The 14,946-nt window shown below is 37.4% G+C and overlaps 1 protein-coding gene across 8 annotated transcripts in view; it reads left to right on the top strand.

Moving 5' to 3' along the window:
- Positions 1-14,946, top strand: part of LOC124110749 (vinculin-like) — a 270,082-nt gene that overhangs the window by 103,968 nt on the left and 151,168 nt on the right. For all 8 annotated transcript variants that reach the window (XM_046470118.2, XM_046470120.2, XM_046470119.2 and 5 more), the window contains exons 7-10: positions 5,204-5,276; positions 5,535-5,683; positions 7,283-7,475; positions 10,081-10,226. In XM_046470118.2, coding sequence (XP_046326074.1) covers positions 5,204-5,276; positions 5,535-5,683; positions 7,283-7,475; positions 10,081-10,226 — 561 coding nt within the window. The remainder of the gene's footprint in view (positions 1-5,203; positions 5,277-5,534; positions 5,684-7,282; positions 7,476-10,080; positions 10,227-14,946) is intronic.

Consider the following 14,946-nt stretch of genomic DNA (forward strand, 5'->3'; position numbering starts at 1 on the left):
GACGCGTCTTCCGTGTAGAGTAGATACTTTCTGCCATTATCGTCAGTGTGGGGACCTGTTATTTGGGGGTTCGAGAACAGCCTCAGCGCTCTATGCTCTCTTCCTCCTCGTAGTGCGAAATGCAAACCTGTGTAAATGTTTTGAAAATGTGTATTTTAGACAACGGCAAATATGAACAATAATGAAAATTCAGTTAATTATTTCAACAAACTGTTAAACTTTTGTGTTCAAAAAGGTTCACACATTAATATTTCAATTTTATATGTGAATGAACAAATTCCAATGATTTAGTTTATACTATTTGTAAAAGTGATTTTCGAAGATATAAAGAAAAACAACTGTGTGATTTACTTTACTTACCGGTAAGATAAAGAACCATATCCACAAGTTGCTGGGGGTCGTCTTCGCCTAGTAACCGCTACTCCACAAGCGCTCTTCGTCGTCCATTGATATAGTTTCAGTTTTCTTCCTGGCAGAGCTGCCCAGTCCTTTTTTTAGAAAGTTCCTTCATTAAAGCGTCCAGAAATGTTCTGCTCTCTCCAAACTGTTGATCCTCGAACAGATTAATGTCCTTTCGCCCTTTAAGCCTCAAGCCACTCTGAAGAGCGGTAAACAGTCCATGTACAGTATCCGCCATGTACTGGGTGCCATCCAGTTTCCTCGCCTCAAAAAGGAAATATTTGAAAGCGGTGTTCATAGTAGATAGGCTCATTTCGACTATATCCTCTGTCAAGCACTTTTGCGGTAATTCCAAATTGTCCGCAATTGACCGTGACTTGCGTTCTTCTTGCCACCATTTAAATGTTGAGAATGCCCAGTCATTTTTATAACGTGTTGTTCTAGGGACACAGATCTCAATTTTCTTGGCTATTTCACGCTCGGAGAGTGGATCTCCAAAACGGCATCATTCTTAAACGTGACCATAACCTCATACTTGCTTTTATTTGCTTCCAAGTGAGGAATTTGTGTGAGAAGCTTCTCCTTCAGATGAGTTGAGTTTTTGCGCCCTGACATATTGCTGCCAAGTTGTTCAAGTCATGATCTGTAAAGTCGTACTAGGCTTGACAGCTTGAATATGTGTTCTGTATGCTCATCCACCTGACGAGTCTCTTCAACGTAGGACACCAATTCTGCGAATGCTATAGCATCAGGGGTTAGATCTGAATTTTCCTTCGATTCCACTTTCCTGATGTGTGCGCGATGTCTCTTGCTGTAGTCAGTCAAACACTGTTTGTGGTATATGGCATCTATTGCAGTCATTTCTCCAGAGGAGAGCTTTGCTGTATGATAATCATCCTCCACTTTTTCATCACAAAAGAAGCAGAGATTTTCTTTAGCTTGGCAGGAGGTTCCAGGAAACGCACAACGCAGTTTACCTTTGAGTGGAGAAGTTTCTGGTTTAGGATCCTCTAGTTTGGCAACCTTCTTGCGAGCATGCTCAACTTTATCTTGGTAAAACCTCGTGTAGCAATTTTTGTGCCATCTTGCATTGTGTTGAAAGAGGGTTGCAGCGATACCTTGACCGCCATCCAAACGTGACAACTGTATGTTCATCGGCAGGGCACCAAGCGAGTGTAGCTCCTGGATGTGCTCAACTAACGATTCATAGCCTTTGGACTGATTTACATTCTTGCATTGGGACGGGTCTCTCAGGGGTTCAGTTGAACCTTTCTGGCACAGGGCACACAGCGTCCAGTCTGTTTGGGTAAATACCGGGTGATGGGCAGAAGTACTGTCAAGCTTTATTTTCTTGGTCGCCATCGCTCCATATAGCTTGGTTGTATTGGACAAGTCTTCAACGCTCATTCTACAGTCTAAAGAACCCTGTTAAAATCTCAATTCCTGAAAAGAATCGTAATATTCGTTAAGTTCGTTTCAATATTTATCAGAAATCTATATCAAAAGTTTCAAATTCTGCAAATTAAGCACATCATCAAATTAATGCTTATGCATGCATTCACCAGGTGTACTATGGATATGATTTTCCTGAAAAATAAATGAAAAGAGATTTATAAATAAATGTTTGGATGGAGTTTTAATTAAAATTGTTCACCCTTCAAAAAAGCATTATTTGTCATTTACACAAGTTGTTACACGGATGGCAGCCATCTTTGATCTTGTTCTGGATGCATTTTACAGTATTATGTCTCCCCCAGATTTGAGGGAGACATATTGTTTTTGGCACGGTTCCTGTCGGCGTCGGCGTCGGCGTCGGCGCGGCGTCGGCATTCCCACCGTTTCCGGACCATAACTCAGAAACCGTTGAATATCTTTTCGCGAAACTTTGTATACACATTAACCCAGCACTGAAGTGGTGCCTTTTGCTATTTAGAGATTTTTGACATTTTTATTTTTTCTCGTTTCCATGGAGATAACTTGAACATAGACTCTGAATGGGGGTAAGCTTTGTTTCCGGACCATAACTCGGAAACCGTTTAATATTTTTTCGCGAAACTTTGTATACACATTAACCCAGCACTGAAGTGGTGCCTTTTGCTATTTAGAGATTTTTGACATTTTTATTTTTTCTCGTTTCCATGGAGATAAGTTGAACATAGACTCTGAATGGGGGTAAGCTTTGTTTCCTGAACATAACTCAGAAACCGTTTAATATTTTTTCGCGAAACTTTGTATACACATTTACCCAGCACTAAAGTGGTGCCTTTTGCTATTTAGAGATTTTTGACATTTTTATTTTTTCTCGTTTCCATAGAGATAACTTGAACATAGACTCTGAATGGGGGTAAGCTTTGTTTCCGGACCATAACTCAAAAACTGTTCAATATTATTTCATGAAGTTGTAACATATTAACCAAGTCCTGAAGTGGTGCTTCTTGCTATTTAGAAGTTTTTCACATTTTATTTTTCTTGTTTATGGAGACAAGTTTAACTTAGACTCTGTATTGGGATGGGCTTTGTTCCAGAACTAAACTCAACACCCCTTCAATATTTCTGTGTCTTTTGCTTATAATGAAATTTAAGAATTTGATCTTTTCAATATTATTGAATTCAAAGCAATTCTAGAATTAAAATATTGTGAATTACTTTTGTGGGAATGAACAGATGGGGTTTAACGTGAAGTAAACGAATGAATGGGGGTTAGGGGAGTGGGGGGAGACATATGTTTTTACGAGTAAAAACACTTTCTAGTTTTAAACTATTTCATTGCATTCCTTGGCCCCGAAAACCTATTCTTTGCCACCAAGATCATGTTTCTATGTCAAATAGATCCAAAGTTATGGAATACGTTTTGTAATACGGATGGCGGCCATCTTGAATTTCTCAATTTTTGAGTAGGAACCATTGGTTTGCCAGCGTGGATCCCATTAAAATCGGATTCTGCATACTCCATAACCCCTATATACAAATTTTCACCCTTTCTTCCAGAAGTGAACATCTTGGCCTTATATTGTTACATATCTGCCGAGCTACAACATCTTATTGTCCGGTCCGTTGTCTACAGGAATTTATTCATTGTAGGAGGGCCATGGGAGCTGCTCAGCATGATCCTTTGTTTGTTAATGAGCAGAATATTCCCCTTACCAAGCCTTTCTTTATTAAAAAATTAAAACAAACCTTGTCTATGGCAGGATATGACCAAGAGAAATACAACGGTCACTCATTTCGTATTGGTGCTGCTACCTCCGCTTCTACGGCTAATATTCCAGACCATCTGATCAAGACTCTAGGCAGGTGGTCATCAGATTGTTATGTTCGATATATAAAGATGCCCAAATCATCCATAGCGCAGTCTCAGCGTGCGATGGCAAAAAATAGGGGTAACTACTTGTCCTAGTTGTATATATTTATGCCTTTGGGGATTCTCAGTCAATTCTTTACTTCGATTTTTGGTATATTTACCCCTGCAGTCATTAGGATGGGATGCATTGGATACCTGTTGTCAGAACACAGGTCAGGCTTGACCTCCATGGTATTTAGCATCCAATGCGTTCGATCTGTAACTCTCGACAATTGATCCCAACAGCTTGGGCCTGACCGATGCTCAGTCAGATACACTTAAGTCGGGTACATGTAGTCGATATGTGTTTATACCCAATGCTTGGGGAGGTTGTCAGTTGTGCAAGGCGAATCAATTCTTAGCTGGGCATGACTGATGCTCAGTCATGTACATGTACCTTTTTCTAGTCACATGTGTATACAGTAAACCACGGTTATAACGAACACACTTATAACGAACTGACAGATATACCGAACTTACTTTTTTGTCCCTAAAATTTGCTGTAGTTATGCTGTATACATGTATATGCTTATAACGAACTACGGTTATAACGAACCAAAATTAGTGGTCCCTTTGAGTTCGTTATAACCGTTGTTTACTGTAATTTGCAGTGAGAATCCCCTTACGCCAAACTTTGTTAGGTTGTGTTATATTGAATGTGTCTCAGGTATTAAATCATTGTTGCAAGTTTTGTGTTGAATTGTCATTATAAACTTAAAACGTTTTGACCAGCCCTCATATATAGCATGTTCCCACCAATGATGACACCTGAATCTGTTACAGCAGATAATCTAGACTGATTATTCCCTGGCATTGACATTATATTTTCAAGAGGTTTGGAACTGATTTTCAATATGGCTGGCATGGCAGTTATATTGAAAAAAATGCTTATTTGTGATCAAAATGTACTGTAATATTCTTACTTACTCTCAAAATGCAGCTTTTTCCCCTGTATACGTTTTTTTATTTATTAGTTTACAGATCCACCAATAATTTAAAATGGAGAGAAAAACTTCAAATCATTTTTTAACGTAAATAGATTAAAAAAACTACAGTGAGAATAAAACAAATATCATAAATGCCATATACTATGACTTGTTTAAAGTCATATTTGAGCAACAATGCTGACAGACACCTGTTTTGGTGGTTGTCTCTGTTGACATTATAGGTGAGCTACAGTGCATGACTAGGAAACCGAAAATACTGGTTGTTTGTTGTTGTTTATTGAAACATTATTATTTAACTGTTGTGTATTGCAACAAATTTAACTGTTGTGTATTGCAACAGTTTTCTACAACAGTACATTAATTCTTGGAAATCTTGAAACATGTGAAAATATTTGATAAGCAAAACTGACAGCAGTTTTCATAAGAGGCTGTTTGCGGTCAATTTAAACTGTTAACTACTTATCCAGGTGAGTTATTGTGCATGGCACTATTTATGTTTACTCTGATCTATTTTCAGAACGCCATTGAGGGAAAATTGCAGCAGGCAACCGACTGGCTTCAAGATCCAACAGCTCTGATTGGAAGTGCAGGTGTGTATGAGTCAGTGGATGTCACCATGAAAGGTTTCAATTTGCTTATGAATTTTACAATGGATTTCATTGATAGCTCATATAGTCAAAGGTAGGTGGTTCGATCACCTGACCTCCTCAAACCAAAGGACATTAAAGGATGGTACTTGTTGTTACCCATTAAAGGGACACTATGCTTAAGATATGTATCATAGTATGTGTGTTGTTACAGGCAATATTGGGTTCAGGCATATAAACACATGATGCTCTTTATTTCAGGAGACAAAGCTTTGAGACAAATACTTGAAGATTCAAAAAGGATTGCTGACAGATGCACTAATCCTGCAGAGAGAGAAGCCATTCAGAGAAAAATTAGTGATATTGAGTCAATGTCCAATGCCTTGTCTGAACTACGCCAGCAGGGCAAGGTACTTGTCATTCTTATTTAGCAGAACCCTGTTATATGTTTTGCTCAAATTTGAGCTCTGTCGCTGTAATTGTTTTTCTCGGGCACATGTCTATGATAGGTGTTACACTGAATACACGATGTTTCTTTATATACCCTGGGGAATCTAACACATGATTGGATAATATTGAAGGTAAAGGTCACTCAGAAAGTATGAGGCATAAAAAAAGCTGACCATTGTTTTAGTATTTCAGATTGGAATTTGATGACACTTTGTACACCTGATTCCTGTGATGATGTGATATTTTGATCCATTTCTAATGACCAATGAAGGTCAAGGCCAACAGAAACCTTATTGCCAAACTTTAAACAATTGATGTTAATTCATGATAATACAAAACAATTTTCAATGATAAATTATGCATGAGCGCTTTCTTCCATCCTTGTTGTCTGAAGTGCTGCAATTTGCTGTGCAGAGTTTCTTCACTTAGGCCAGAAACTGTGATTGTGGGTTTGAATTCACAGTTCACCGTGATTGTTGCTAGGCTCGTCAGCACCATACCTGTTCTTGTGGGTTTCATCAATGTCTAAGACATACATCACGGAAGTCTTTACTGTCGCATCACCATACCACCCCTGACATGCCATAATGTAACTGAAATACTGTTCAAAGTGTTAAACCTAACTAACTCACTCACTTACTTCTATGCTTGTCATATGTCATGGCCATTCACACATTGATAGAGTTTAACAGTATAATTAAGCAGCTCCATGTAAATGTGCATGCTTTTAATATCTGAATTTGACTGCAACTGTCAACACACTTTGGACATCCAGGGACATACCATGTATATCTCCTTTATGACCAGTCTTGTTTGAGGGCAAAGGTCATCCTTGGGGTCTTGGCTTGAAGAAATGTGTGTGTAAACAATTAGTCATAAAGTGTATGTAGTCTGACTCTGTATCATCACAGGCTCTATATTATCACGGGCTCTATGTATTATCACGGTAGCATAGTTTCTGGATTGTTTTTGAAGTTGAATTACCCCTACCTCCATTTGACATGCAAAGTTTTTGTAATACATATGTTTGAAAAGAACATTTACTTTACCGTATTTTCCTGAGTATAGTGCACACTTTTTTTCCAAAAAACACAGCTGTGTAGAAGGGGGTGCGCATTATACACGAATTATGAGTTTTGATGTTTTTTCCACCCATGGAAAGACATTACCGTGAGCACGTAACACCGGAAATACCATGTCAACAAATCCATACTGAAGTATTGCTGTGTCCGGCTTAGTTTACGAGAAAATACACAAGGTAATCTTAATCCCTGGATATAAAACAATGCCTAGTAGAACAAAAAATACAATTTAAACGGTAAATCAACATGTCTGTCTGGTGATTTTTTATCTCAAATTTCGAATTTGTACTGACAAAGTTTCTCATCACCCGTTCGTTTGCCGGACTTCACTGAAAGGGTACGGTGTAATTTTTTTCTGCGCATAATATTCAAATTTTTTTTTTTCCAAAATATTGAATCCACTAGAGGGGGATGCACACTATACTCAAGAAAATACGGTATATATTTAACACATTTGTTTTTCTTATGTCTTAACAGGGAAACAGTCCTCAGGCCATCAGTTTAGCTAAGGAAATTCAGAGCAAGCTCAAGGAGCTTCAGCAGATGACTCACAATGGCATTATGAATACAGAAAGAAGTGGCATCCGCAAACCTGCGCCAACTGTTGAGGGGAAGGTGGAACAAGCACGCCAGTGGTTAGCTAATCCTGGAATCAGTGACAGTGGACTTGGTATGTGTTCCAATGTGCAATGAAAAGACCTTTAAGCTGTTGATGTTATTGATTCATAACACAGGCAAAATACAACATCAAGTTGTCCAGGGACACCCTCCTGACCGCTGTTTGATAAGCTTGTCATCTCACAGTCCCACACTGACCGCTGTTTGATAAGCTTGTCATCTCACAATCCCACACTGACTGCTGTTTGATCAGCTTATCATCTCACAATCCCACACTGACCGCTGTTTGATAAGCTTGTCATCTCACAATCCCACACTGACTGCTGTTTGATAAGCTTATCATCTCACAATCCCACACTGACTGCTGTTTGATCAGCTTATCATCTCACAATCCCACACTGACCGCTGTTTAATAAGCTTGTCATCTCACAATCCCACACTGACTGCTGTTTGATCAGCTTATCATCTCACAATCCCACACTGACCGCTGTTTAATAAGCTTGTCATCTCACAATCACACACTGACCGCTGTTTGATAAGCTTATCATCTCACAATCCCACACTGACTGCTGTTTGATCAGCTTATCATCTCACAATCCCACACTGACCGCTGTTTAATAAGCTTGTCATCTCACAATCACACACTGACCGCTGTTTGATAAGCTTATCATCTCACAATCCCACACTGACTGCTGTTTGATCAGCTTATCATCTCACAATCCCACACTGACCGCTGTTTGATCAGCATATCACACTGATGACGACTGAGCAACTTCTCAACATGCATGGCTTTGAGGCTTTTGCACAGAAGAAGACCCATGAAGATCCGGGGTAGAATAGGTCTTCAGCACCCTTGCTGGTCGTAATAGGAGACTAACCAGAACAGTTGTCAGGCTCGCTGATTAATGCATGTCATTGTATACCAATTGCGTAGATTGATGCTTATGGTGTCAATCACTGGATTGTTTGGTGTGGCGTTTGGGTGAGATGTTATTTTTCTGTTCTTGGGAGCACAGCACAGGAGTTTCCACTACCTTTTTATATGAGATGAGCAATTAGTATGAATCAGGATAAGGTAAAATTTGTATTTGTATTCTTGCCCGCTCCAAGGGATTACACGGAGTAGTAAGCTACCCAAAGGGAATTGTGTAATGATGGCATTTGGCAGGGTCTCGCCCACACTTGGTGATTTTGCAAAATGATTGTCATGTGACTGAAAGTCAAATGAGCTTATGTCATGGTACATTGTCGGTCATCCAGTTGTCGACCTTCCGTTGGTAACTCTTGCATGTTTAGCTCACCTGACAAAGTCATCTGTTAACATCTCCACTGCAACTACAAGACTTATGAAGCTGAAACTTTGTATAAATGATTCCACCTGTGGTGTCCAAATAGAATTCTCAATAGGTTCTGATCTGACATGGCCATCATGGCATTTTTGTGTATATTATTATGAAATCTAATATGCAGCAAGTATGTTGTATAACATAGTATATGTCTTTTATATATACTCTTCAAAAAAAGAAACTTGACACTGACTCTCAAAATGTAATATAATGCGATTGTTTCAAAATAGGACACAGAAACCATAATTGAAACACTGTTTGAAGATCGATGTACACAATGTTCAAAACATTAATCGTGTCACCTAGACAGACACACGTACACGATACAGTTAATGTCACAGGGGTACAGAAAATGTCTCTATCGGTTGTGCCCACCACATGCATCAATCACCGCTTGACACTGACAACCCATAGATGCAGTCAAGTTGTCAATAACACGATGTTGGATGTGCTGCCATTCATGCTGACGTGCATCAAGAAGCGCCGGAAGTGTTTGGGGCGGTGGATTCCTTCTGCGAACGCGTCGATCCAACCCGTACCACAGATGCTCAATTGGGGACAAATCTGGTGACCGGGCTGGCCAAGGTAATGTCTAGGTGTTGTTGTGCTGTAAGAACTCCTGACAAACACGTGCAATATGCGGTCGAGCGTTGTCCTGCTGGAACGGTCCGCCATGAATGTTGACGTGAGGAAGAACGTAAGGCTGTAGGATCAAGTCTCTGTAACGCACACCTGTCAATGCACCTGCCACATGTACGAGAGGCATCCTACCACTGTGATGAATTCCGGCCCATACCATGACACTCCCGCCGCCAAATGGGACAACCTGCTGCACACAGTTGGGGGCGTAACATTCACCCCGACGTCTGTAGACACGTGCAAGCCCATCAGCACGTGTGAGTAGGAAACGGGACTTGTCAGTAAACAGTGCATTTCTCCACCTTGCACGTGCCCATCTAACCCTCTGTTGGCACCAAAGCAGACGGTCCGCCAGATGATGTGGGGTCAATACATGACGTCGAACAGGTCTTCGTGCAAAAAGTCCAGCCTCCCTCAGTCTGTTACGTACCGTTTGATCTGATATTCTGTCAAGTTTCCTTTTTTTTGAAGAGTATATTTTGATTTATCAATCTGTGACCTTTAATCTTTTACTACTGTGTTACTTCTTTTTGGACATTTCATTTAAATTTCAAGGCCTATGGATCTGAAATTGTTACAAGTAATCATGTATATGTAACATTAACACTGTCCCATAGCAATATGCACCGTTTGTTTCTTGTTCACTTCAGATTTGAAATCTGCATTTTTTAGGTGAAGAGGCAACCAGGATGGTAGTGAGTGAAGGTCGTCGGGTAGCCCAGTGCTGTTCTGGACCTCAGCGACAGGAATTACTGCGTCTGTGTGATGAGACAGAGATCCTTACTAATCAACTGTCGGACTTGTGTAGAAAGGGACAGGTGAATTCTCTTTTTCATCTCACCCTTTTGTCCAGTTTAGAATTTATCCGAAACAATTTACTTCACTGTTGTAGTCGTGTGAGAACATAATTCCCTCAGAAACCTCTGGACCAATGCAGCTGAATCTTCACATGCATGTTCCCACCAATGACAACACCTAGATTCGTTCAGAGTTACAAGTCCGAGGGTCAATATGGCCCCTAATGTAACCACATTGATAAACCTCTTTCTTGCCATGATTCAGATATATCTGGCCTGTCGTCCATAAAGGTTTTACATTTTCAACCCATTTTTGCAATGAATTGATGGATTCAGCTAAATTTGGTGTGGGTGTTTGTTACTATAATTTTTTTCAATACATCCATATTGGAATTTCTGTAGTGGTACTATTGACCTTTTTCACACTTTCGCCATCTTGGATCGAAAACGAGGCTTGGAGAGCATTGCTCCATGCAGTGAGAGTCGCATCAGCTCATAGGGAATAGATAGCATGTTGTGCATTTCACTGATGGACATTTCAAACAAACAAAAAATGGTATCCTCTGTATATAATACAGATGATATTTCACATTAAATCATGAGGTCTAACTAAAATATGCCTGTAATACACTGGAATTAGCATTTTGCTGTCAGGATCCCGGAAGTGAATCGAAAGGTGCATTTCGAGATACGTATTTCAGAAATAGATTGTTTTCTCATAACCTCGTCGGCATATAGGTACAATGTGACAGTACATTCAATGACAGAAGTTTTCTATCGTAAATAAACGGCATAACATGAAACACGTCAGTGTACTTTTGCAAAATTGCTCAGTCAATGCGTGGCTTGGCGAACTCTAGATCAAGATTGAGATCATGTTTATTTCACGTTTCATAGTGGTGTTTGCTGCACAACGCACTATCGTTTTGCCATGAGTCCAGTTGACAAAAGACACTTTTTCTGCTATGATTTTCATTTTAACATATTACAATGTTAATTATGAAAATAATTCGTGTGTCAAAATAAATATTCAGAAGGGGCGATAACCCTATTCAGTGTGTACAATGACAGATGATACTTTACTTGTTCTTCAAACATCACTTACTTAACTGATTATTGCCGATTGTGATTGCACCGTGCACTACAAAAGTAATAATGTGTGAACTGTTTAAAATAAGTTAAACGGAAACTAAAAATTGATAAATATAAATAATGCATGAAATTGAAGAAATATAAGAATTGATACAACTACCAACTTCTTGAACACCCTCACCTAATCCTGTATGATGAAAGGTAATTGTATATCAAAAGGAAGCTACTAATACATTTATCCTGAATAGTTTGAAAATGTCTTGATCAGATATGAGTACAGATAAAATAACAAAAGATAAAAAGGAATCAACTTCAACTGGTAATCAAGCAAAGATAAAATATATGTATCGGTACAAATTATGTTGATGGAACAATCTGGATTTCTCATATTTGACAAAGAAAAACAAACCAAAATTTTCATATCTTTATTTCTCACAATATAAGTTTTCAAAACTTAACATGGACTGGGTGTCTTTATCAGTCAAAAGCACCTAATTAAATTCCAGGAGAAAATAATTTTCTTGCTTGTAAACAAATGGTACAATGTGCTTTTTCAGTGTCCGATAAATATTGGCCATGTTGATTTGTGAGTGAATAAGGCTTTTCAGTTCCTCGTCCTATTTAAGAGAAATGTGACAGGAACCACATTTGTTGATTGAATGAATATGGCTTTTCACTTCCTCGTCCTTTGACAGGACGCACATTGTAACCATTGTGTTACTGTCAGCAGAAAGCTCCTCCAGACATCCGTCACCGGATACTAGTACTTCATTGTGTTGACTCCTACTTCAATAACATTTTTTATAAACAATGCATATTCACCTTCTCTCAAAATATTGCTTATTGAGAAAACAACATTCTTCTGAAATAGAGAAGTTTAAGGAAAATTAATCACAGTGTGTAACATTACATGCTACATGTACTTTAGAACAATCTTGAAGGCATCAATTCATCTGATATGTCAAAAACTCAAACAGTATATTCTGTGTAAAGGGTAAACTCAACAGATGCATCAATTTAATGACAGTGTACTACAGCTCTTTATATCAATGTCACACAGAAATTCACTCTTGTTTTAATGAAACACGTTTTGATATTTGTATGACCGGTATGTATTTAATCATGACCATGCTGAAAACATACTTTCGCTTGTCACACCTACAGTCAGTCTGCCTCATTGACACTATGGTTTTATGAGTAAGGTCATGAAGATCACAAAGAAAATATAAGACTTGAATTTATTTTGTCAAATGCAATATTTATCTCTTCATGTGGTTTACTAAAGTTGATATTTTGACTTGAAAATATTAACTTTGTCAGATCACAAGATGAAATATTATTAAACATATTTTATTGTCCAAAAAGACAAAGGGCAGCACTTATTACCACCTTCTCCCTATATACAGTTATACATAATATTGCATAATGAAAATGAACAATTTACAGTTGAAGCTTCACATTGTGGAAACATAGTGCGCAATATATATACAGTGCTCATATGAAGGATATGTACAATGTGCTGGAAAGTGAAGACAGTGTGCATCTCATACATATCCTAATATTATACATTTTAGTGTTGAATATAGATTTAACAATATTTATGATTAACAGTTTGGAAACAATAATATGCTAGCTACTGAATCTGTTAGTCGTTTCTATAAATTTGTGTACAGACAAGAATATTTTTGTATTCAGGAAAACATCTAAGTTTGAATCACCAAAAAGAATACTATGTAGAGTATTTTGTCCTCCAAGATTATCGATAGCTGTCAGTAATGTCTCCCTAAAATCATCATATAAGGTACATTCGAAGAAGAAATGGAATGAATTTTCACAAGGAGCATGCTATACAAGGAGCATGAGATAAATTCATGCTATCATCGTTATTTGACAAGGAAAACAAATTTCTTCTATGTATTTATATTTTTTTATTTTTCTCGTTTTGATTGAATTATAAAAAAATATCAAAATGATCACAACACTTGACATGATTGAAATAAACTAAAGTTCTAAAGATTGTTAACAATAGTAAAATATTACATCAAAACTAAATAATTATTGCAAAATGACACAGTAAGCACAACTATATTCTTATATATAAATTGATTTGATTAATAATCAATAATACATGGCAATTGCTTGCACCCAAAAATATCTTTTTGTTTTAAAAGTTTCAAAACATGTTTGTGGACATAAAACCAGATGGGTTTCACAATTAAACAAAGGGAATAAATGAGTTATGATTGCAATACGCATGGGAATTAAAAATAATTCTTTTTATACTTTAAGTTTTTAGTAATGTCAATATCAATTTATGCATTTGAAATATTTGAACACAAACTGTTAAAAAGTTATCTGTTTCTGTAAATTATATAAAGATCACATGTAGATTGAACATTTACTGGCCATTAATTAGTTGGGTTTTTGTTCATTTCATGGCATGATTAAATTGGTACAGTAAAGTAAATATCATTTTTGGTAGAAATATTAATTGTTACCAAAATTGCAGATCAAACTGTACTTTACTTTAAAATTTACACACCATTTATGTAATAATTCAATTGAAATATTACACCTCATGCTATCTAATCTGTCAACATTGACAATCAAAATAACAACTGTTCACAATCCCAACAGCACAAGTAAATCTAGAGGTCTAATATTTTATTGGAATGCATTTGAGTCCATTACAATTTACATCAAATACACAACTGATGCAAACTTCTGATTTGTTATGATTGTAAATACTCAGTAGGTTACAATTTGATACATTATATCAACATATCAATTTAGTTAGTTTCTGACATATATCTAGATATGGTCAAAAGGTCAATATTTCGACTTCAAATACAACCTGCAAAGTTATTTAAACTCACAATAAATAGTTTGGCTTAATGGTGTGTAAACAATGAATTATTTTTTACAAGATTTCAGTAGAATTTGTATTAAGTCTGTTCAGCTACCATAAACTGTACTGGGAGTTACCAGGTGGTCATGGATATTTTAAATTGAAATCACAACAGAACGGCCAGACTCAAATTTATATCGGTAAGGAGACCAGATAACAGTAGAATAGTTTGTCAATAAGAATAATGTTCAATACTTACGATAAATGTACCGGGATGGTTAAATTGTCACAGTTTGTCCGGATTGCATGCCTTGTTGACATCTCCATGTGTTTCATGTCCTATCCAGCCTTCACCTTCTGCTCTCCAAGCCTCGCTTTCAAACCGGAAGTAGCGAAGTGTGAAAAAGGTCAATAGTGTACCAGTATTGTGAACTTTTATTGCAAAAGCGGCACGATAATTTTGTTAATGCCTCAAAGTGGCGTGATCATATTGCAATAGTGCTGCAAATGCAGAAATGTTTCACAAAACTAGGGGAACTGTACTGTACCATTACATAGCAGTAATATGGTAGTTTTAGAATTTTCGAAGCTTTAAGGAAATGTCAGTAAAGGGGCTACAACTGTTTTGCTTGTATAACACCTCTAGTTGATCATAAGTAATACTATGCATGTCTTCCTTTGCACCTCATTCAACTAAAGATTAAAACATTTTCTTGCATAAAATTGTATATTCCTAAAACTGGAAAGGTATGTCTTTATTTCAGTGCATTTATTGATATTCACCTATTCGAACATTAAGAA

The sequence above is a fragment of the Haliotis rufescens genome, unplaced genomic scaffold (genome assembly GCF_023055435.1).
Source record: "Haliotis rufescens isolate VD_foot unplaced genomic scaffold, xgHalRufe1.0.p SCAF_6, whole genome shotgun sequence".
NCBI classification, from domain to species: Eukaryota; Metazoa; Mollusca; class Gastropoda; order Lepetellida; family Haliotidae; genus Haliotis; species Haliotis rufescens.